A 26,599-nucleotide genomic window follows, 5' to 3' on the forward strand; every position below is an offset into this window, starting at 1 on the left:
TTTACTCGGATGCTTTAGGTAAATGTTAAGACATTTTTTATTATATTGTATATAATTGAAACACAGGAATCCGAAACGGGAATTCAAAATGAATTGCCAGGAAACAGAGAACATGATCACACACACTAAAACCGATGCACCATGAAGTCTTTCGCGAAATGGTTCATGGAATAAGAACCGGAAGGAGCAAGTAGAAAAGAAATTAAAAGAAAGAAAAAAAAAGTAGCAGAAAATAACAGTGAAATGATTGAGGTGGGCAACCTATCTTGGAATGCTGCATTACTTGATAGCTAGGCTTAAGGTAGATAGGGCGCAATACATCAAACACATATCCTTTGTCATAACAAAGAACAAATAATGTTCTCATTCACGGAAATATTATGTTTTCATCCTTTTATTCGATAACATTTAATCTTAATCGAAACTGTCTTAAAGGAAAGATGATTACTGTGTCAGATTTCTTTCCAGATAATATAACTTTTTTGAAAAAGTTTCGCAATCTACTTGATTCTCAATCGCGATGGACTGTTTGGCCATCCCTGTTACAGGGAGAAATAATGAATATAAAAAATATTCTTGCGAATATTGTGTTAATAATTTTTAAGTGGAAGAAGGTCAAGTCCGTTAGGCGAGAACAAGATTGTAAGAAAAATCTTATGCATTAAACGTATAATTATAACAATAGTAACGTCTGCAAATTTGATAAAAGTATTGTACTTAGATTTTGGATTGTTTAAAATTTTGAAATTACCGAACTGAATGAAAAAATGAAAATGAAATGAAATATTTAAGTTTTATTTCCCACGGTTATGCCGGTTAGGCTAAAGGAGACGGTGATAATGAGAGATGAGTGAAATGGTGGAATGAAGAAAGTGGGAGGAAACGGGAGAACCCCGAGAAAACCCACGAGCGCGGTGTTTGTCCACCACAAAGTTCACTTGGCGGGGGCTGGGATCGAACCCGGGACATCAAGCACCAGAGGTGAACGCTCTACCACTGAGCCACCGCGCCCCACTCCGAACTGAATCATCATTTTCTCATCACTTCATGCCACGACACAGTATTCAGTTTACTTTTTCCAGTATTTGTGATCTCAGATAACGTTGCTGTTTTGTACGTTCGTTCGTATATCATGAGAAGGGTGGAGTTTTATCCAGTTTCGATGTCGATATTAAACTACCCCCTCCTAGGCCCGTATCCACGGGGGACTGGGGGACGGTCCCCCTACAGTTTTGCTGGCTTCCCTGAAATTTTCACGGTAGACTTACTAATGAATTACAGTATGGTTGGATCAGATCCCCCCCAACAACGGGGCTGCCCCCCTCCCCCCTGGACACTTCACGGTTACTTTTCTTCCTACATCGTCCTATCTGAGGAAGCGTTTTCCGAAAGAGCTTTACTATTCCTTTTCTAGTGTGTGATTATATGTTCTTTACTTCGTGACAATCATTCAAATGAAATGAGTTATTTTACTTTGAAAGAAAATTAATCATCTAAACTTAGAACTAGGTTTATTGGGCGCAAAGGTAGATGCTTCTGGAGGTTAATTCACCCTATGTGACTCATTATACGTTCACTACGGCAGTATTTACTCTTCCCCTTTGCACCGTAGTCGTCGTCTTTTTTCCTTTTCATAACCTTTCAAGAGTGCCAGAGGTAGTGCAGGTTGAGGAAGAAGCTATATAATATTTAGAACATTAGCTTTGTTTACGATTGAAAAAGATAATTAGATATTCAGTTGCTATATATACATATAAGAACTGTTATGATTTACGATTTTTTATATATATAAAAGGAATTCTAGTTGCTGTATGTAAGCCCATGTAGAGGAGTTATTTTGGTAATTAAATACAGTTCATAGTTGGTGCAGGTACTTCGGTGAGTCTGTTATTCAGTAAGAAAAGTTGATAATATAGTCGAAATTAATTGTTAGTACCATTTGCTGGCATTTGATGACGTTTTGCATCATCGTAAGTAATGCGTGACACAGGATGTTCAAAGTTATTAAATGACAACCCCATTCTCCAGCTTCACCGATCCAACCTGCAGCTAGCACGGGTATAAATGGTGGTAGCTCGTGTGCCGAAAGGTTGTTCTGTGCTGCGATCTATGTATGATCTGTCACTCGAAGAGATGAAGATGCACGATGCTCTAATTCGAGAACTCCTGCTTTACGAGTTTGAACTGGCTCATAGCGCTGTGGAAGCAACTCAAAACAAACATTTGTTGTGCGACAGATGAAGGGGTGGTAGTTGATAACAGCACAACAACCAAATGGTTCAAGAAGTTGCGCTTGGATTGCAAGATGTTGCTGATTAACCAAGGTCAGATAGGCTGAAAACCATGGATTCCGAGGTCGTGCGCTAGACTATAAAGACATACCCAACTACTAGTCCTCCGAGATTATGAAGAGCCGCGGTGGCTCAATGGTAGAGCGTTCGCCTCTGGTGTTAGGGGCCCCGGGTTCGATCCCAGTTCCCGTCAAGTGAACTTTGTGGTGGACAAACACTGTGTGCGTGGGTTTTCTCGGAGTTCTCCCGTTTCCTCTCACTTTCTTCATTCCACCATTTCATTCATTTCTCATCATCACCGTCTTCTTTAGCTTAGCCGGCATAATCGTGGGACGTAAAACTCAAAAAAATTCATTTCATTTCATTTTGGAGATTATGAGATGAGTTCGATGCCTGACAATCTAATGTGGTTCATCATCTTCACGACGTCGGCAAAAGCTGTCTAAAATGCCCCAGCTGAAGCACAGAGGAAGTGGATAATAACAACAATAGATATATGCATAGTACATAAAATATTTCATTTGGTTTATCATGGAGAGTTTTTTAACACATTATTTTCGATATTTCAGTTGGAGTCAATTTGATATGAAGGACTTCGTAGATGCTATAAGATTTCCAGGCTTCCAAAAAATGGCTTTGAAATATATGTCTTTTGGAATAAAGGAAATGATAAGGTCAATATTTTTCACGCTTCAACTGAAGGAATTACAGAAGTACATTCCTTCGATCACGGCAAAAGATATATCAAGGTACGTAATATTTGTATATTTTACTGTTGTTATTAAATTCAAACCCGCTTGTATTTTCTTTTGTAGAACTTATTTATACAAGTGTAATTCTCGACTGTCGCTTTAAAACTACTGTATAATTCTACAGTGAGGGTAATGGGAGTATCTCGATGTTTTTAACTCTAAGTTCTTATTTAAACCATATACCCTGTGTAGAAAAGCGATTACTTCATTTATGAAGAATCTGTTGTACGATATGTAAGTTTTGATGGACTATATCGTGTCAGTAGGTATTCCCGGATTTTATCCATTGTGCTATTGTCTTTATTTTGCCAACTCTTTGGACTTAAGAAATATTTAAAGTTTTTATTTTTACTGTTCTTATTTTTACTGTAAACAAGTGATCCCCAACCGGTATATCGCGAAAATTTAGGATTTATAAATTACTAGGCATTTAATGATTATTTAAAATCAATTGTGAGACAGACTGTAGTATCGACGCGTCCAGCAGCAACAATAATGCTCAGTATTGTTCAGTAGTATTGTGTATACATACGTGTTCAAATTATTAGACTCAAGATTCAATTTCTGAATATGTTACTGTTCTAATAACATTATGTGAGAAAATACATTCGAACGTAATCCAAATTATTGCTTTGTAACTCTGTCCTAGTTTGTATTGGGTGTAGCACATGCTTTTCAATATCAATAAAACAAATGCGTACATGACACTAGAAGTTGCGTTTTTGTTTCCCAGAGACAATCTTTTTAGTTTTCTGATACCTCTTAGCGATAGCTTTGGTTTTCGCCCACACTTCCTAACCCTATTTTGCTGATTTATTTGCTTCTTGTTCATTGGAACAGAGTTTCTACTCACAGATTTTTGCCCTATCCCAACTCTACTAGCAATTTGTCGTTGTGTATATCTTCTTTCCGTCAGAAGTGTTTTATAACTTTCACTTTACGCGAAGCAAGGTCTCTGGCATTTCCCATTGTGCCGCGACTACAGGACTACACCGAATAAAAGAATAATACACAAACAAACATGTCACGACACTTTAAACTGGCCTATTCGAACTGTCGAACGCTTTGTATCTCGTAACTGCTTACGACTGCAATCAGAACAATTCAGACTGTAACTTGTTGATGGAAACCACCACGGGCGTCTCTGACGGGGGGAAGGGGGAGGGGAGGGGGGACACGCGTCCCTAATATTTTGAAGTACACAATATTCAATATTTTATTCTAATTTAATTTATTTACTAACGACAGAATATCATATAAATAATAATAATTATATTTATTTGGAATATAATAGTCAGGCTGTGAAAAGATTGTAATTGAGTTCTTGATATACCTTAGGGGATCCGTGACGGTAAGCAGAAAGATAACAAATGGAATCGAAGTTAATAAACAGGTTGAGGTAGGTAGTATCATTTAAATCACTTTCTTTGATGCCCCCCTCCAAACTTTACATGCCAGAGACGCCAGTGGAAACCACAATAGTAGGGGTGGGGTGGGGATTCTGCGCCACTTCATCATTTCCAATAACAATCTAGCACACCATCAATAATAATAGCGCACCCCTAATAACAATAGCGCATCCCCCTACCTCCAAATAACTTCTAAACTACCCCTAATAATTTCTACCGCACTCCCTACTTCCCAAATAACTTCTATCACATCTCAAATAATTTCTATCTTACTCATAATAACTTCTAATGCATTCTATCACTAAATCTAGTTACAAAAACCAAAAAAAAAATCACTAAATCTAGTTATAAAAATCACTAAATTTAGTAAAATAAAATTACAAAACACTTTTATGATTTTACCATAAAAGTTAACTAAATGCTACATAATTACATAATACTTACAAATTAGTATATTGATTGTTACAAGTTCGGATACTGATAATGGAATCTTCTGCTAACCTCGTTCTCTATAGGAAACAATGACTTCTTAAACTCTGTCCACTGATCATAATTCAAACTGAATAGACAGCCGTTAATATCAAAAACAACTTGAACTTCGGTTTGCACATTTTTCACAATTACATTGAAGTTATTAGTAAGTATAAATTTCTTTTGAGGATCCATTCTATTCACTCCATTTTTTACTTCTGACAACATATTTTTGATCATTTTTATTATTTTTTGGGTTCACATACAGAACTCAACAGTTGGATAGTTATCTTTTAAACCAGTGTATTTGATTTTTATTCCATCTTTAACGATCTCATCAATCATTTTATCTGTTAAGTGTTTTGTAAATCTAGGTGGAAGAAATACCTTAAACTCTTCACATTCAACTAAAATGCTCTTTCCAAACTTAGTTTTAATCTTTTCCATTTTCACAATCTTATATTCTGTATTTAATTCTAATTCTCTTAATCCAATAACCTGTTTTTGTTCAAGACTTCCAAGTTTATTTAAAAGTTCAATATGACTCGCCATCGTATTTATTATATTAAAACTTTTTAAAAATCAGTTTCTAATAGCCTCGAATTTCATTAAGTATGTCATTGATTCTGTTAACAATATCTCTTACATTTTCATCTGTTAATTCACCATTCATGAGCTTAATTACATTAAGCTCATCTTTAAACAGCCGAATTCGATTCACCATATTTTTATAATATTCTTTCTTTGAAGCTATATTAAACCGTGTTGATAGGCCAGTGATAACAGCAGAAGCCGAAGCAAATGCAGTTGTAATAATTGAATACACTGTAACAGGAATAAATACATTGATAAACCCTGTAGAAGCTGATAATAGAATTGATAACGTAATAAGAGTAATATAAACACATTTTATTCTCTTAAACTTTCTTTTGTTTTTCATTAATAACTTCTCAAGATTTAATATAGTATCTTCAATTAACACAATTAAATTCTCACGTGGAATGTTATCTGGAATAGTCATTTTATTAAATAAGTTTTTATGATAATATCATAAAAACACTTACAAACTAAACAAATCTAATAAACATATTATATAATTGATTTATATCTTCTCAATTATTTTTTCTTTCTCAACATCATACTCTAAATTTTTCTTACCAATCATAACAACATAGCAAATTGTTTTATCTGATACATCGCTTTCAAAATTAACAGTCAGTTTCAAATTAGTTCTATCACTTACAGTTACTGATTTATGCTTGCTTGTGTTAATTACGAACATCGGCCTATTTTCTAAAAACTCTTTAGGATAATAAAACATCTCAGTATTTCCAATTGTAGCTCGCTTATATACCGTATACATTTCATAAACTTTCAAATACTTATGTTTTGCAAAATCTAAGTTTAAAGATTCTAATGGGAAAGATTCATTTCTAGAATTACGAAAATGGATATTCTGAACTTTACAATGATCAAAATAGCTTGAATCTCTTTCTTGATTATCATTTCTATCAGTTTGGAAAAAGGCAATCACAAAATTAGGCATATCAAATTCACTTGAGTTAAATTGTGTGGTTAAATCGAATTCTAAATACTTTCCACTAACTGATTTCTGTAAACATTGATACGTGTTAAATGAAATAGGAATCTTACCTTCTTTTAACATATTAGATCTTAACAAAGTGGCATAGTTAGGTTCATAATTAACAATAGGCATTCTTAACTCCATATTTGTAATCTTAATTTTACCTGGATGCGGTTGATCATTCTCATATGTTCCATCCTGCTTTTTTGTTTTCCAAATAGCAAATTCATTATCATCAGAACCACTTCTTTTAAATGTATATTTCAATCCTCCTTTCCACATAATATCTTTAAAATCTGAACAAAATCCTGGCAAAAGTCTTAGCAAAAACACTATTTCTTCATCTGTTCTTGCCCACGTAATTCCTTCCCATCCACATTCATCATAGTGATTTGCCTCTGGTTTTGAAATCGTACATGTGTTTACAGCTGTTGAAGTTAAACCAGGATAATCTATAATATCTAATATCTGACCATGCTTACTAACTTGAATTTGAGAAAACAAATGTGGGAAGAAATTATTAATAAGTCTAATATTTTGACCAGTAGTATATTCCCCATCACCATCTCTACCTCTAATTTCAAAAGTTACATAAATATCAGCATAATAAGGATGTATGAAGCCATCACCCACGTCAATATCAAATTCAATAGACCTGTTTGGCTTATTTAAATTCTCAATTGTTTTTTGATTAGGTTTAAAGGATTGTAATTCATATGATTCTATCTTATCCATATTTATTATAAAAAATATTTATAATCGTTTTATGAATTAAGCCCATAAAATAAACCCATAAAAACTTACATATAACTTCTCCAAATATCCTTATTCCTATTCACCTGACTAATAATTTCTGAAAAACTATACCCATCTGTAAACATTTTTAACACTGTAATGCATAAATGTCCACAAATTACCTCGTTAAAATGTTGTATACGGCTGCTATTGTACTTTATATTATGACCAAGATATTTTACGAGTGTTTTTGGCGGATTACCTCCAAATGAAACAAACACATACTTTCTATTTCCTTTTTTCCAATAACAAATCCAATGCGTTCCTATATTTTTAGACGTATCAAAATTAACAATACCACACTCATTCTTCCTTGGTTGTTTAGGCAATTCATCACTCATAAATACACCTCTAAAGTTTCTTATCTTAAGTTTTTTAACAAGTTGTATTAGATCTAAATTACTTAAAGGTTTAATTTCTTCTTTTTCTTTACTGTTTTGGAGTTTACGTTTTTTGAAAGCTTACCACCTTGTTTTTCTTCCATTGCTAAGTTATGTCGCTTTTGTTCTTCTAATTCCATTTTATTCTTTTTTGCATCATCTACAGTCTTAGCAATAGCAGCTGCACCTCCAGCAACAGAACCTAGAGCACCTATTAAAGCTAAAATCGTTGGAATAGTAAATATAAAACCACCATAATGAACTTTATTATCATTTGCCTTCATTTCTTTGTTTATTTTCTTAAGTTGTGGTATAGAAAGAGATAGAGACATACATTGTCCTTTACTTAGTTTTGCCTCCTTTTGTTTGAGTTGTTTGTTAGTTAAAATGTGATCTATATTTAATTGTTTAAGTTCCTGATTAGGAATCGTAAATGTAAAACCTTTTAACTGCATATTTATTATATAAATTAAAAGCTTTTTATGAAAAAATTCCATAAAAAGTACATATATAAACCTAAATCTAAAAAATACTTATAAACCTAATCTTACTTTCATTACTTATAAACCTAAACCAAATCTTACTTTTGTATTCATCATTAAAGCAGTTCCAAGAGCAGGTAGTTTTTCAGTTATTAAATTAGCATCTTTATCAAAAACTCTTTCCCAAGCTTTATTTTCTAATTCCTTATCTGCAATATGTCTTGATTCTGTATCTTTATTATCCCTATAGTATATATCATGTTCTTTACAAGCCCCATCTAATTTGTTAATACCTTCATCACCTCTTTCTAATCTTTCTTCTAACTTAGTCCCAGGCCCGCAAAATCTAAATCCTGGAATATGCAACTCAAATGGAAGTTTATTAATCAAATCATTTACTAATCCTTTTCCATACTTTTCACTATTCCAAAATTTTGGTGGCAGCGTATTCAATATCTTTATCAAATAACCTATACCTTTTGGATCATTAGGTATAAATTGTGCAAGTTTAGAATTAATCATATCCATAATACCTACTTTCTCATTATAAAAGTTATCATTTCCAGATTTTTCTTCCCCATCAATAACAATCAAGCGATCAATCAGTTTTCTCACATCATCCATCCATATGTATTCTTTTGATAATTCGTTATATACCTTTATTCCTTCTCCAGATTTTGGTGTCTTTTTTGAAGGTGTTGTTGGTTTTATATATTCATCCCAAATAGGTTTGATAATTTCTTTATATTTTTTACCTTTACTAGATTTTTGTTTTCTTGTACTTGGATCATTATTATGAAATGCAACACTAGAATCAATTACTATTTGTTTATATTTTTCTAGATCATCATCATTATAATTTGTTGGATTATGTTTTGTCAATAATTCCCATAAACCTTCTGTTCCTGTATAATGTCGATTATTAATAACTAGATCATCACCATGAATTTTAACTTCCGCATTTCCTATCATATGTATAATTTTCCCATCTTCATCATATGGTTGTATTCCAAAACTTTTATCATCTCTAGTTGCATAATATCTTGAGGCAATCTTACCAAAATGAGTTGTTGCTAAAGATTCTATTCCTTCTACTTTATATTTAATTTGTTTTTTCATGTGTTTTATTTCTTCTGTTATAGGCGTATCACTTTCATTTATAGAACTATCATACATAGGCGGTGTTTCTAATAAGCTTGAATCCACTCTAGCACTTTTATGTACAACTGGAACTAACTCTTGAATTAGATTTTTATTTTCTTCTGCTACTTTTGATATATCTTGCCCTAAATCTTTAATTGCATCAATAACAGGCTGATCTTGTTCTTTAAATTTTTCATACTTACTTCGATTACTTTGTTTAATTTCCTTAAATCTTTTAATAAGTTCTTCTTTTAACTTAATATACTTCTTAGCTTTATTAACATCCATTTATTATATAAAGAAAAAAAATAAAAACATAACATAACATAACATAAAATAACATAACATAACATAATATATACGTTCACCTGCATTCATATACGTTTAGTTTACACTTTTAGAAATTCTTTAATTTTATTTCTATATTTACCATTATTCACCTTCCTAGTCATATCTATTGTTAAGAAACCATGTTCTTCACTCCAACACTTGCTACATAATGATTGTAATTTTTCAAACGACATATCAGATGCAACAAATTCATCATATATATGTTTTAAATTTACATTGTCCTGTCTAAATATACAAAGAAAGTTTAAGTTGTCCCTAATTAATTGTTTTGGCACTTTAGAATATGTTTGTCCAAGATAGAAACAGTTCAAACCCTTATGACGACCTCGAGTAAAATATTCTCTAACGTGATTTTGTTCTTCTAATATGAAATCATCAAATACTACCACAGAATAATCCTCACATTCATCTAATGGAATAATCTCTTCATTGTTTCCTTTTATTATTGCTATTGTGTCTTTAATATTACGTTCTATATCTCGAAAAAGTTGTATTAAGTGTTGGTATTTAGGTTGATTTAAACTTTTAGAATATATATAAACATTTGCATATTTTAACCATTTAGGTGCCAACAAAAAATTATCAATCATTAACGTTGTTTTACCACATCCACTAGGCCCAACTATTAAACATCTTATATCATCAGGTAACAACTCTCCATTCCTCTTACTCTTCGCCGTTTCTTCTGTTAACCTTACTTTAATATCCCAATTATCCATTTTAATTATTTATTATATAATAAATGAAAGTATTTAATTTAAATGGTTATTCATCTGTATTAAACATGTCTTTGCACTACCCATTTGAAAACGATTTAGAAGTAGCTGTTGCAGGATTTTATACAACATACTTAACACCAAACATTACAGAAAAGAACAATAAATTAACGTTTTGCACTGAAGAACCTGAAGTTACAAGACAAGCCATAGTTCAACCTGGTCAATATAGTTTAAAAGAATTAGAAGAATATATTAAATCAAACCTTCCATTCTACACTGATGAATTCAAAGATACTTTTGAAATTATAGAAGACAGGAAAAGAAATAGAGTTAAAATATTTAGTGAGGTTTGTGATATAACCTTAGATACCATTAACACTGTATTAGGTTTTAGTGATAAAAACTTGGCTAATAACATAGAACATATTGGAGATAAACCAGCAAGGTTTCATCCATTTGATACTATAAATATTCATTGTGATTTAGCAGAAGGTATGATTTTAAAACACAATGATACAACACACAACGAAACAGACTTAATTGCAACATTTAGAACAAATGCAGAGTTTAGAGAACCAATTATATATGAACCTAATGAAAAGATATTTTCCCAATACATCACAATAAATTTAATAATTTGAAAGTTTCAATTAAAGATGAAAATGGTGATTTGATTGATTTTGGTGGAGCTCGTATAACTGTTTTACTTGCTGTTAAATAATTTGAATTGTTATATAATAAATACGGATATTTTTGGTAATACTAAAACGAGGACTACAAACCTCAATCATGTAAGTGAAGTTTTTACATCAAATATAACATGGGTTGATTTCAAAAACAAAAGACTTGTTAATGTAAGTGATGCAATTGACCAACAAGATGTAGTAACTTTACAACAGCTAGATTCAATAAATAGTAATGTTAATAGTCAATTGGAAGGTGATAGAAACAAATTTGAAGATGTATTAAAAACATTACAAGACATATATAAAGAAAGATGATTTTCAAAAGATTAGGATGGATACTACTAAATTGATTATGCAGAAAGAAACTATACCCCTAATATGTCGATTGAGAGTTAAAAATGTTAAGGAACCAATCTTTAGAATATTTAATCTCTCTAATGGTTACAAATTTCTATATAATGGGAAATAATGCACATGGAATTAAGTTTGGATAAATACTTTCTAGAGATATATTTAGGTGATACTTTGATTGAAAATTTACCTGTAAACATTAAAAAGGGTGATATAATTATGTTTCAAGCAAATAAGAATTCAGCTATGGAAGAAGGGCAACCATTGCAAGTTATTATGTATATAGAAAGAGAACTTTCATAAAACCATTTGCTATATTCAATCTATATAACAACATTCTAATTCAATCCATATATATATAACATTTTAATTCAATCTATATAACAACATTCTAAATTGAATTATACAGATGAATTATAAATTGTTATATAGATTGAATTATTGTTTGAATTATAGACTAAGTTATAGAATGTTATATTGATTAAATTATATAGATGAACAGTGTTTGAATTGTAGAAGTTATTATATAGATTAATTATAGATTGAATTATAGATTGAAGTTCATGATCAATTATAGTATTAATCAACAAATACCAACAACAGCATAAATTAAATTATTAATCAACAACAGCATTAATTATAGTATTAAACATCAAATATCGACACCCGTTAATTATAGTATTAATCATCAAATATCGGCAACAGCATCAAACAAACATATGCTTGAATTATAGTTTGAATTATAGTTTGAATTAGGCCGATCTTTAGAATTATGTTGTTAGTTGATATAGTGTTTGAGTTATAGATTGAGGTTAATAATTTTCCATATAATAAATAGTATGATGTATTGTGTTAAGTGTAAGAAATCAACAGATACAAAAATAGATAACATTAGAATAGAACAAACAAATAATGGGAGATATATTAAGAAAGGTATATGTGTTGTATGTTGTACTAATAAATCCCAATTCATTAAAAAGCGCGATTGACTATATGAAGGTGAAGGTATAAGAGAAGACATTATAGAAGAAATTCATAAACCATCTAGAAAGAATTATGCTAGGTTAAGTGTTATTGTTAAAGGTATTGATGATCTTTGGCAAGCTGATCTTGTGGAAATAGATAGTGGTGTGTTAAAAGGTGTTTCAAAATTAAATAAAGGTTATAAGTATTTACTAACAATTATAGATGTGTTTTCAAAATATGCGTTTACTGTTCCTGTTAAAGATAAGAGTGGGAAAAATGTTACAGAAGCATTTGAATCAGTGTTAAAAGTAAGAAAACCCAACAATTTACAAACTGATCAAGGTAAAGAGTTTTATAATAAAGAATTTGAAGATTTGATGGGAAAAAACAATATCAATCATTACTCAACATATAGTGGTAAAAAAGCTTCTGTTGTTGAAAGATTTAACAAAACACTTAAACAGAATATGTGGAAAAAATTTACTGTTCAAGGTAATTATAAGTGGTTAAAAATATTGCAAGGTTTGGTTGATGAATATAATAATAAAGTACATAGAACAATTGGTGTGAAACCTGTAGAAGTGAATAAGAAAAATGAGCATGCGATATTGAAAAAAGTGTATAAGAAAGAATATAAGTCTGTTAAGTTAAAGTATAAGATTGGTGATTATGTTCGTATAAGTAAAATTAAAAGTTTGTTTGAAAAAGGTTATACACCAAATTGGTCAGCAGAAGTGTTTGTTATTAATGAGGTTATACCATCTAATCCACCAACATATAAAATTAAAGATTTAAACAATGAAGAAGTTAAAGGAAGATTTTATGAACCAGAATTATTGAAAACTAAATATAAGGATGAGTATTTGGTTGAAAAAATATTGAGAAAGAAAGGTAATAAAGTGTTTGTTAAATGGTTAGGGTTTGATAATTCACATAATAGTTGGATAGATAAAGAAAATGTTGTAGTGTAAATTTAATGTGTTTAACTTTTATAAATATTTTCATAAAAGGTAATAAAGTGTTTATTAAATGGTTAGGGTTTAATAATTTGCATAATAATTAAATAAATAATTTGCATAATAATTAAATAAATAATTTGCATTAATAATTAAATAAATAATTTGCATAATAATTAAGTAATTAGAGTTTATTAAATGGTTAGGGTTTAATAATTTGCATAATATAATATTATAAATGTTGTAGTGTAATTTAATGTGTTTAACTTTTATAAATATTTTCATAAAAGGTAATAAAGTGTTTATTAAATGGTTAGGGTTTAATAATTTGCATAATAATTAAATAAATAATTTGCATAATAATTAAATAAACAATTTGCATTAATAATTAAATAAATAATTTGCATAATAATTAAATAATTAGAGTTTATTAAATGGTTAGGGTTTAATAATTTGCATATTAATTAAATAAATAAAAATAATATATTATAAATGTTGTAATGTAATTTAATTTGTTTAAACATGAAAAATATTATGAAAATGAATTAAAAAATCTGGTGAATATAAAAAATGATACAGTGTTTTTTCATATAAGGTGTGTTATTATATGGAAAAACACTGTATCATTTTTTTTATGTCGACATTAACAGCTGTATTAGAAAAATAAGTATGCTAATGTTGGTATAAAAATATTATGAAAATGAATTAAAAAATTTAGTGAATATAAAATTACGATACAGTGTTTTTCCATATAAAATGAGTATGAATAATGTTAATTTTACTGGTGAGGAGATGAAGGAGATGTCAATTACAAAACTAAAACAAATATGTAAAGTCAAGAAAATCCGCGGCTATAGTTATTTAAATAAGAGTGAATTAATCAAAAAAATCGAACAATACCAAAATGAACCAGATGAATTGAAAGTTATATACGCAATGAAAGTTGATGAACTAAAAAACCATTGTAAAAGGAAGGGGATAAAAGGTTATTCTAAATTAAGAAAGGCTGAACTTATTGACCGTATTATAAAATATGAAGATGTACAAAACAGATCACAAATTAGAAACATATTTCCATTTAAACAAGATGTTTTTGAAGAATCCAAACCACAACGAATACCAATTAAAGTACAAACAAAGGAAACAGCAATACAGAAACGATTACAAACTATCACAATCGAAAACATAGGAGGATATAAGGATGCGGTGAAGTTTTTAAATATAAGTGGGAAAGTAGTTATTAATAAAATCAAGGAAGAATTAAAGCACCATCCATTAAAAGTCAACCTTGTATTCATTTGTGATTATATTAAAGATAAAGAAGTACAAGAACGCAATTTTAAAACTATGAATGAAAGAATATTACAATCAACTGACTTAGATGAATATATAACCAATGCTAAACAAAAACTATGTAGAGAGATGGAGGAATTTCAAGGAAGAGGTTCAGGTTGGTCATTACATCAAATTAAATATTTAGAAATCAGATTAAATAAATATGTACCATTACGAGCTTCTTCCTATATTGACCTTCCTAAACCAATTAAAGATAAAAAAGCAGTGATAAATGTTCAAAATAAAGATAATAAATGTTTCTTATATTCTATTGCATGTTATTTAAAACCTATAGATCATCAATCACATCCTCAACTGCCTTCAAACTATACAGAAATTGTGGATGAATTACAAGAGAAATATTGTAAGGGTATTGAATTTCCTGTACAATTAAAAGATATAGTAAAGTTTGAAAAAAGAAGTAACATATCCATTAACGTGTATACCTATGATGATGAATATAATATATACCCACTTCAAATCACAAAAAATAAGCAGGATAAACACATCAATTTATTATATGTAAAAGATGAAAATAATGATCACTTTTGTTGGATAAAGGATTTATCAAGATTAATAAGAAGTCAAGTAACAAAGCATAAGGAAAAATTATACTTTTGTGATAGGTGTTTAACAAGACATTTTAGAAATGAGATACAATTACAAGAACATGAACTATATTGTAAGGAGCATGAATCTGTTAGAATAGAACTTCCAAAACCATATAACAATCAAATACAATTTCAAAATTATAATAGATCATTGAGGGTACCATTTGCGATATATGCCGATTTTGAATGCTTGTTATGTAAAATGGATGTAGACCATAATTGTTCTAAAACTGTGAAGTATCAAAAGCATTTACCAATGAGTTTCTGTTATTACATCAAATACTCAAATGGTGTGTATAAAAGGCCTGTTAGTTATATTGGTTTAGATGCTGCAAAGGTGTTTGTGGAGAATTTAAAACAAGAAGCAATAGAAATAAAGAAAATATATAACAAAACAGTTGAAATGATTGATCTAACTAAAGATGAGGAAAATAGATATAATAATTCCAATAGTTGTCATATATGTGAGAGAAACTTGAATGATTTACCACCAGCAATTGAAAAACAAATAAATATGTTAAATAAGAAAATAAAATTCGCTAAAAATAATGATAGCATGGTTGAAAAATTAGAAGAATGGAAACATGAATTAGGTAAATGTTTGAAAAATATAAATATAAATAAAGCAAAAGTAAGAGATCATGATCATTTAACTGGAAAGTTTAGAGGTGCAGCTCACAGTTATTGTAACTTAAGCTATCGAAATCCTAATTTTATTCCAGTATTTATTCACAATTTAAGTGGTTATGATACTCACCTGTTTGTTAAAGAACTTGCTTATGATAAGAATGAAATAAAACTAATTGCAAATAATGAGGAAAAATATATAACATACTCAAAATATGTGAAGGTTGATAAAAAGAATGGAATTAATTTACGATTTCTAGATTCATTTAGGTTTATGTCAAGGGGTTTAGCAGAACTAGCAAATAACCTTACAAAAGAACAATATAGAGAAACGTCAAAGTATTTCACTAATGATTTATTAGATTTAGTAATTAAAAAAGGTGTGTACCCATATGATTATATTGACTCAATTGAAAGATTAGAAGAAACAAAACTACCTTCAAAAGAAATGTTCTTTAATAAAGTTACTAACACCCACATCAGTGATGAAGATTATGAGCATGCGAAAAATGTTTGGAAGTCATTCAATATTAAAAATCTAGGTGAATATACAGAACTTTATAACAAGACAGATGTATTAATATTAGCTGATGTATTTGAAAATTTTAGAGATGTGTGTTTAAAGGCATATGGTTTAGATCCTGCTTGGTATTTCACTGCTCCTGGTTTATCGTGGGATTCAATGTTAAAGGTGACTAAAATCGAACTAGAAATGTTAACTGACTATGACAAAATATTAATGATTGAAAAAGGTATAAGAGGTGGAATTTCACAATGTAGTAAGAGGTATGTAAAAGCAAATAATAAGTATATGAAAAGTTATAATAAAGATGAACTTTCAAAGTATTTAACTTATCTAGATGCAAATAATTTATATGGATGGGCAATGAGTCAATACATGCCTTACAAAGACTTTAAATGGGTTCAACCTTACATAAACATAATGAATATTCCAGATGATTCAGAAACTGGCTACATATTAGAAGTTGATTTAGAATATCCAGAATACTTACATGATAAACATACAGATCTACCATTAGCTCCAGAAAATATGTGCCCACCAGGATCGAAACAATCAAAATTATTAACAACGCTTTACAATAAAGAAAGATATGTTATTCACTATAGAAATTTAAAATTATATATGTCACTTGGAATGATATTAAAGAAAATTCACCGAGTATTAGAGTTCAAGCAATCAAACTGGTTAAAGGAATATATTGATCTAAATACAAATATGAGAACGCAAGCTAAGAATAATTTCGAGAAAGATTTTTACAAGTTAATGAATAATAGTGTATTTGGTAAAACAATGGAAAACATTAGAAAGAGGCCATCAATTACTTTAGAATGTGATCCAATGAGGGTGGAAAAGTTAATAGCGAAACCGAACTTTGATTATAGAACAATATTTACTGAAGATTTGTGTGCGATACATATGAAAAAAGAAAAATTGATCTTCAACAAACCTATATATGTTGGTATGAGTGTGTTAGATTTATCAAAACTATTAATGTATGACTTCCATTACAACATTATGAAACCTAAATATGATATTGATATAAACTTATGTTATACGGATACTGATAGTTTTATATATGAAATTGGGACAGATGACTTCTACAAAGACTTAAATGAAATGATTGATTTATTTGATACAAGTGATTATGGAAAGGATAATCAATATGGAATACCATTAGTAAACAAAAAAGTATTAGGAAAGATGAAGGATGAAAACAATGGTAAAATAATGACAGAATTTATTGGGTTAAGGTCGAAAATGTATGCCTTTAAAGTTGAAAATAAAGAGGAGAAAAAAGCAAAAGGAATAACAAAATGTGTAGTAGCAAAAGAGTTACAATTTGATGATTATAAGCAAACCCTATTCAATGATGTGAAAACATATAAAAATATAAATCTAATTCGAAGTTGTAAGCATGATGTGTATACCATAGCTGTAAATAAATTAGCTTTAGATTCGAATGATGATAAAAGATATATATTAGAGGGTGGTGTAAGTACATTAGCTTGGGGGCATTATAAGATATAGTTAAAATGTATTTATGTGTAGTTTAGTTTTAAGTCATATTTAATTAACCTTTATGTATAGTTTAGTTTTAGGTCATATTTAATTAACCTTTATGTATAGTTTAGTTTTAGGTCATATTTAATTAACTTTTATGTGAGGTGTAGTTTAGTTTTAGGTCATATTTAATTAACTTTTATGTATAGTTTAGTTTAGTTTTAGGTCATATTTAATTAACTTTTATGTATAGTTTAGTTTAGTTTTAGGTCATATTTAATTAACTCTTATGTATAGTTTAGTTTTAGGTAAATTTAATTAACTTTTATGTATAGTTTAGTTTTAGGTAAATTTAATTAACTTTTATGTATAGTTTAGTTTTAGGTAAAATTTATATTTTTAAGTCATAAAAGTTGTTTTTGTAATTTTATCCTTAGACATAGGCAACCAGTAACGTGTTAGAAAAAAATTATAAGAAAATAGAAACCATCTACCGTTTGAATTTTGAAAATCGGTTAATATTTGACGATTTTATAGCAAGTTCAAAATTTCGGGAATTTTTTACGGGTTTATTTTTGAGTTTTCGGGTAAATGTTATTCTTTAAAAAAGTCTTAAAATTTTATTTGACTTATGGTAGTATTTTTATTTTTTCGATTTGTTGAAATTTTGTGGAGATATTGAAAAAGGGAAAAGTATCCTTTGGGTTATGCAACCATCTATGCATTTTAAAAAATTGGTTATGTTATTAGTATTCATTTGCCGTTTGAATTTTTGAAATCAGTTAATTAGGGACCGAGGTATAAAATAATAACGTTATTTGGGGGTGTGACTTCCAGTGTTGCCAACTCATTTTTAACAATTATCATATTTATTAGTAATGGGGTGAATTCATCCCTATATGTTTTAAAGCGATATCTTGAAAAATTAAAATCCTGGAACGTTCCGAAAAAATATATGGAGTTGGATACACTGACTTTTTCTTTTTTGAACATTAATGTTTTAGCTATATTTACCACCTAGGTGACTATGATCAATAAGTTACTCACCTACTCAATAGATGGTGTGGCATGCGGTATGTTTCAGAATTATAAAAGCTAGAGCTTTGCGGACAGATTTTGTATCAAGAATTTTCTTCAAAGTGATGACCGTGAATCGAAAAAAGCGGGACTGACAAGAAGCCGTGACACCTAGGACAGACAGCTTGGACAGACAGCCAGGACGGACAGTTTTGGTGTTGTTGTTATTACATACTCAGAAGAAAGAGAGAAGGAAACTGAATTGTAAATGTGTGCGTGTGTGTTGTGTTGGGTTGTATAAATACAGGCGGCAAAATGCTAAATTCGTTATTTTTTATCCGATTTTGATAATTCAAACGGCATTTAAAAGAGTATGTATCAGAGTTTAAAATGCAATTGTTTATTCTTGTTAAATGTTGTTAGATTTAGTAATTTTTTTGTTTTTGTAACTAGATTTAGTGATTTTTTGTAACCAGATTTAGTGATTTTTGAAGTCTAAACCGGTTATAACCAGATTTTGTAACCAAATTTAGTGATTTTTTTAAAGTCAAAACTGGTTATAACCAGATTTTGTAACTAGATTTAGTGATTTTATAACTAGATTTAGTGATTTTTGTAACTAGATTTAGGGATTTTTTATAACCAGATTTAATGATTTTTGTAACTAGATTTAGTGATAGAATGCATTAGAAGTTATTATGAGTAAGATAGAAATTGAGATGTGATAGAAGTTATTTGGGAAGTAGGGAGTGCGGTAGAAATTATTAGGGGTAGTTTAGAAGTTATTTGGAGGTAAGGGGATGCGCTATTGTTATTAGGGGTGCGCTATTATTATTGATGGTGTGCTAGATTGTTATTGGAAATGATGAAGTGGCGCAGAATCCCCACCCCACCCCTACTCACAATAGCTGTCTACAACTGAACCTCCTTCCCCCCACCAATGCCATCTGCTGTTCAATGGTGATATCACCATTTCAACTGTACAGTAAACAAATGAAGGATCCTATATTGGTGGTTTAACCATTAAATTAAATGTTCTAGAACTCCGAAATTAGGATTGAAACATCAACTTTGCAGTTTTCGAGCGTGAGTCTAATAATTTGAACACGTCTGTAGTCATACTTTACTTTATGAAAACTGGCGTACACTATGTAATTTATATAATTAATAATAAAAAAATCTAACAAGGTTCACGATGTCGTGGTCGTGGATGTTAAGTAAAGTGTGTCATCAGTCAAAAAAGATTGGTAACCACTGCTGTCGGTTGCCACCTTCGTCGAGTTACTGTATTTAGCTAGAAGTGCGTAAAGTTTTTCTTAACTTAGGATAGTAATGATAACTTAACTTGTTAACGTAACTTACGATAGTATGTTGTTTTTGTTGTTGTTGTTATGCAATAATAATAATAATAATAATAATAATAATAATAATAATAATAATAATAATAATAATAATAATAATAATAATAATAATAATAATAATTACTATTATTATTATTATTATTATTATTATTATTAATAATAATAATAATAATAATAATAATAATAATAATAATAATAATAATAATAATAATCTGAAGAAGAAGGATGCGAGAAAAGAAGTTGAGTTTTAAAGGTAAGAGTTGCAAGAAGGTTTAGATAGTCGTCTTTCACTAACTGCATGTGTTGTTGGGTTTTTGTTTGTTTTGATTTTGAGTTCTCTTTGTATATTACTTATTGAAATACTTTCAGGGGTCCAGCTGGCGTACGAGCGCAGGCAATGGACAGCAGTGGAGCTCTAGTTGATGATTTTGTATTCGATATGGGTACAGGAGCCATTGGAAAGAGGATCCTTCACTGTCGAAACGCACCTTCTCCAGGAGCAACCTCATCTTTGGCTATTGCTAAGATGATCGCTGATAAAGCGAAAGAACAATTTAATTTGTAACTGAAATACAAAGAGTTGTATTATGTATAGAACTGTTGTTAAAAGTATATAGGAATGTACAATCGTCAGTAAAAGTATGTACTTCCTCTATATTCTTTTTCTCAATAGCTTCGGAAGGAACAAGCCGATTGGCATTCACTTTTTTGTTTTATTTAAAGAGAAACTTTGTATATTCAAAACATGTTATTTCATTCATTTATTTCGAAATTACTACAGAAGAAGATAGTTATAGTACGACGGATGGAACGTCCTGTGCTGGGTCTCATCAACCGAAGAGCACCAATTCCTACTAAGAGAGAACCTAAATGATATAATCCGGGACTCGAAACAAGGCTTAATAACAAAATCTACACCGTGTTTATGGTATATCGCTGTTTCCTCATTCACAAATTATGTTGATGACTCCGTACACTGGAAGCCCACCATCATTAACGGAAGTTCGCGGTGCATATGACAATGTGAGCCTGAGACCACCTCATAAAGCAGTCTCATACAGTCTCGAGTTGCTTATTTAAAAGGTCTCGTATAGCTCCGGGGAGGAAGATGGCTAGGCTCACGGAAATTTATATTAAACATCTAATGTTTGTATCAGGCAGACGATGCTTCCCCTGCACTGCACTGCACCAGTAATATAGAAAACATTGTAGATAACACAACCTTACATCTACAAACTTATAACACAATTTAACACTAATATAAATGATCACTCACTTTTAGGATTTAAATACATCGAATCATAACGAAAAAACAAAATTAATTTGCATCAGATTGATTTATTGGGTTAAATGTTTATTTGGACGCTTGCAATATCACTAAAAAAAATACAATTAAATAAAGTGTCCCTTTTTAAGATTCGTGACCCTAATACGGTTATAAAATACGATTACGCGACGCCTTTATGTTAGAGAAGCTCGACGTCTTCAATTATGCACTGCAAATATTAATGACTATTCAGCTGTTCACTGTTCCATTTTTTCGCCTGCGCGATTGACAATTTTGAGTACGATAAATTCACTTGCTCACTTATATGGTTTCGTTTTTTTCACTTACAAAATTTTAAAATGGTAATGATGTGAAAGAACACTTTCGAAGAAATGTTCACATCATTGGCTTCGTAACAACTTCATATTGAGGTATTATTTTCGTGAGAAAGACGTTCACACTTGACTGGGTTGGTATTCATATATAAGCACAGTGTTTGTTACTTGTAAACGTTACTTTTTGGACACGAGAAGCTTATGAGAAAATTTGATGAAACAACAATTTATATTTTCTGCTTTCACATCGAATACAAAAAACTTTTAGGTCATAGCGTAGCGTTTAACGGAACTTTGTAGGATAAAGACATATGTACTATTCACTTGGGCTATGTGCTAAAGCCCATTGTTTTGAGAAGAAATCATATTGTTAACTATTCAATACGACTTCTTGATACGCAGTGTCCGCCACTCGCTGACGCAGCGGACTTGAGAACAAATGAAATGCGGAGCGATATCTGTTTCTACTAAATATATTCCCACTTGCATGTTAGGTTTTTTTTAGGAAATATAATTGTTTAGGTTTCAATAAAGGGATCTTAGTTCTGTTTGTAATATAATTAACACAATTGTACATACACTAGATTAAATGATAGTAATTAATGGCTATTAAAGCAAATAGGTTCACACTTTACTCTTCAAATCGTATGTGAGTGGGTGAGAGAACTTCACATAAAAATTCCTTAATATATATGGTGTTTCGATGAGAGATCTCCAGGAAAAGGCGTCTTTCGGGAAAGGAAATAGCACAGTTCCTAATCTCTTCCTGGGTACATATATATGCACTTAGAGCCCCTTACCAATTCCGAGAATTACGGCTGGCAGAGCGTTGATTCCAACATTTTTTTCTCATTTATACGAGTGCTACACAAAATATTTTGAATTATAACGATACTGTTATAATATACTTTTGCTGACAACTGTACAATTTCTAGAAGTACAATAATGAATTTCCAAAGAATCGATAGTTTTTTGTTTTTTTTTTAACATGCTACATATTGTTGTTAGTTTTTAAATGATTTTTATTTTAAATATGCTTCTTTGAATTATGAATGTATGTAGAATGATTGTCGTATTTAGGTCACTAATTTAAGTAATCCATTGTGGCCTTACATATTTGACGTATTATAGTGTATTGGATAATTGTGAATGGTGCTTTTCCAGCTTTAATAAACTAATAGAGTAACTTGTAAATCAAAACTTAATGTGTTGTATGATAAAGTGAACAGTGTGTGTCAGAATTAGGGTAAGCTTTGTCTAGTTTCTGAATTGGGTTTCTGCTTATACGTGCATGAAGTACACTCATGTAAAATGATGACCACCATCTCTAAGTTTTCCACTACTACTGTGGGATAACTATCAAACAGAGGATTGTTTTCTTTCTGTCGTTCGGATATCACAAGCTGAGAGCAGGTGGATAGTAATTTTTTTTTTTTTTTTCGTGTTCATTTTACAGTCAGTCGTAGATTAATCCAGTTGAGCTCTCGTGTGATCTAGTGGTTTTCGCTTATAGCTCAACTTCGCTTTCTGGTAAGAATATAGAATATTAGGTGTTGACCCAGCAGTGTGGAACAGCTTGAATGAAAAAATAGTGAGCTCCTGTCTAAAAAAGAAATAATGACAAAAACAAGACGGTCTGCTGACCATATGTTGCCCAGCTGAAACAGTGTGACCGGTTGTAACTTTCTGGGTTGTAATATTAGGAAGTTTATACAGGGTGTGCCATGTATCTTGATATACTCTTGTAACGTTTAAACTAATAAACGAAAAATGCGAAGTGCAGGTATCGACAGGGGGTATTGCTCGATACACCCTCCATTGCAACTAGACTAACAAATTTGCCAAGCAACTACGTCAGGTTATTATACGTTCAAATTTACATGTGAAACAAAAATTTAAAATTTCACACTCATTATTCAATATGAATAACAAGTGTGGTATTATAAGTTTTTGTTTCACATGTAGATTTGAAATATGTAATAACCTGACATATTGCCATTTGAAAAAAAAAAATACTTTATTAGGTTAAAAACACTGTTAATCTGGTTGCGTTGAAGAGTATGTCAAATGTATGTGCATATTATGAAATTTCAGCGTTTTTTTTTCTATTAGTTTAAAAGTTACAAGGGCTATCAAGCTAAGTATTTGGTCTAGGAATTAATTCGTGCGGTTGGTACGCACACATTGAAGCTGTAGTACAAACACAAAATACATAAATACCTTAAGAAAAATATTGTCCATCGCTAGCCACCACTTTCGCCCATCTGTCAGGCAATGTACGGATTCCGTGGCGAAAGAAGTCCTCATCCTTGGAAGCGATCCAGTCAGAGACCCATGTTTCGATATCTTCTGAAGAAGTAAACCGCTGTCCAATCAAATCGTTGTTCATGCAATCGAACAAGTAGTAGTCCGAAGGAGCAACGTCTAGTGAATACGGCGGGTGGGGTAAAACTTCCCATCCGACATTTTCTAAATAGGTTTTGACCGGTTTTGCGACATGTGGGCGAGCGTTATCATGTTGAACAATAAGTTTATCATGTCTGTTCTCCCATTCTGGTCGTGTTCTGGCCAGAGCTTGCTTCAAACGCATTAATTGTCGTCGATAACGTTCTCCATTCATAGTTTCACCCGCTTGCAGCAGCTCATAGTACACCACACCTTTCATATCCCACCATATGCACAGCATAACCTTTGCACAGTGAATATCTCGTTTTGGTTGTGATGGACCTGGTTCACCTGGTTTCACCCAGGCCTTTTTTCGTTTAGGGTTCTCGTAATGGATCCACTTCTCATCACCCGTAATAATTCGATGCAGAAACCCCTTTCTGCTCTGTCGTTGAAGCAGCAATTCGCAAATGGTTTTTCGTCTTTCAACGTCTCTGTCTTTCAATTCATGTGGAACCCAATGTGACATCTTTTGAATCATTCCCATGGCTTTCAAGCGTTTGGAGACTGTTGTTTGATCAACGCCTAATGCTGCTGCAAGTTGTTCCTGCGTTTGACACGAATCCTGCTCGAGCAATGCTGTCAATTCTTCGTCTTGAAATTTTTTTGGCTGTCCAGCTCGCTCTTGGTCTGCCAAGCCGAAACCACCACTTCTAAACCGTGCAAACCACTTCTGACACGTTCGCTCAGCTAGAGCATGGTCACCATACACTTCCACCAAAATACGATGACTTTCAGTCGCACTTTTCTGCATGTTAAAGTAATGCAGCAGGACACCCCGCAGAAACACTTTATCAGGCACAAATTGCGCCATGTTCACTTAACTACAAACTGGTGTTGTTGACGCTTTAATCCACTGCCCTATACTACGAACGATACGCGATGACAGGGGTTTGCAACACATGTGTGGATACACGGAACTGTGGGACGCTCCGTTCGTTGCGCCATCTCTTGTCCACCCGCACGAATTAATTCTAGACCAAATAGTTCATCCTGCAATGACCTATTTACAATTTTGTTTGGGGGGGGGGGGGGACTTTGCCTAGAAATGTGAAAATTCTGCAGGATATTTCATTTACTTTACTATAGTAAGTAAGATTTCGCGGGGGGTCTTAAGCCCGGAAGCCTCTCCCTAAATACGCCACTGCCTGTGGGGTATATCAGCAGCTGGGACGTGATTTGCTTTCGTTAGTACACTTTGTTAAAATCTATTTTTATTGATGCACATGGAAAAAGGTATTTTTTATGTAAAAAGTATTTTTATAAAGCTGTAAGTTTTTTTAATGTATAAACTTAACCGAGTTTGAATTCAAGTCTTCATTATCAGCATATGCATATGTTTATTTTATTAATTTTTATTTGTTATACACCTTCAATTTGTAAGGTAGCTTCTAACAGTCCCCAGAATAAATACCTGTTTGCAGTGTCAGGGAAATGAAATGGCTTCTTGAAGTTGATAGCATTCATGACGTCACAACATGGCTTTCTGTAATACAGTAAAAACAATGCGTTTGTATGTATGACCTGGCTATACATGCTTACGTCACAGTTCAACATTTCGGTGGATTCTGTCGTCACTGGTGGATGTAGCTTCATTACTTGCTCTCCGAAACTTAAAAAGCAGAGTTGAAAAAAAGTTGTTTGTTTAAAAACTTTTTTCTTTTTCTTTTTCTTTTTCTTTCTTTTTCTTTTTCTTTTTTTTTTTTGTAAAATTGAAATTTTAATTTCATTCATCACTTGAGAAAATTTAATACTATGGTTAACACACTAACTGCCATATAAGTTATATTTAACTCAGGCATGTACGTAAATAGCAACACTTTGCAGTTTCGAACGATGAAAGGAGAGAACAAAGTATGGCTATCGTAAAAAAATCGAATTCGAGATTTCAACGGACTTACACATTTCATGGCCCATAAATACCGAAAAAATGATTTGTAAAAATCTGTCTGTACGTCCGTTCACCCTGATGTACTCTCGCCTTGAGGCCATACTGTTAACGTATTTCAACCAAATTTTAAATTTAAGGTTTTTATGTGATTTTCCAGCATTTTTTTTTTTTTGAATTTTCTCCCTCCTCTTAAAATTAAAAACGTCAAACAACGTGTTTTCAAAATTTTAAAACAATTTCCGCCAACATATATATATATATATATATATATATATATATATATTTGACAAATTCAGAAATTCTTACTCCATCATTTATAATGAAGAACGTATTGGATTTCGGTATTAAAA

The 26,599-nt window shown here is 31.1% G+C and overlaps 1 protein-coding gene across 2 annotated transcripts in view; it reads left to right on the forward strand.

Annotated features, from left to right (window-relative positions):
* LOC145685918 (L-2-hydroxyglutarate dehydrogenase, mitochondrial-like) overlaps positions 1–24,527 on the forward strand; it is a 65,732-nt gene extending 41,205 nt beyond the window's left edge. For both annotated transcript variants that reach the window (XM_081758686.1, XM_081758685.1), the window contains exons 7-8: positions 2,861–3,040; positions 20,681–24,527. In XM_081758686.1, coding sequence (XP_081614812.1) covers positions 2,861–3,040; positions 20,681–20,876 — 376 coding nt within the window. In that variant the 3' untranslated portion in view covers positions 20,877–24,527. The remainder of the gene's footprint in view (positions 1–2,860; positions 3,041–20,680) is intronic.
* The last annotated feature ends 2,072 nt before the right edge of the window (positions 24,528–26,599 follow it).

This window comes from Thermobia domestica, chromosome 5, assembly GCF_964235325.1.
Source record: "Thermobia domestica chromosome 5, izTheDome1.hap1.1, whole genome shotgun sequence".
Taxonomy (NCBI): Eukaryota; Metazoa; Arthropoda; class Insecta; order Zygentoma; family Lepismatidae; genus Thermobia; species Thermobia domestica.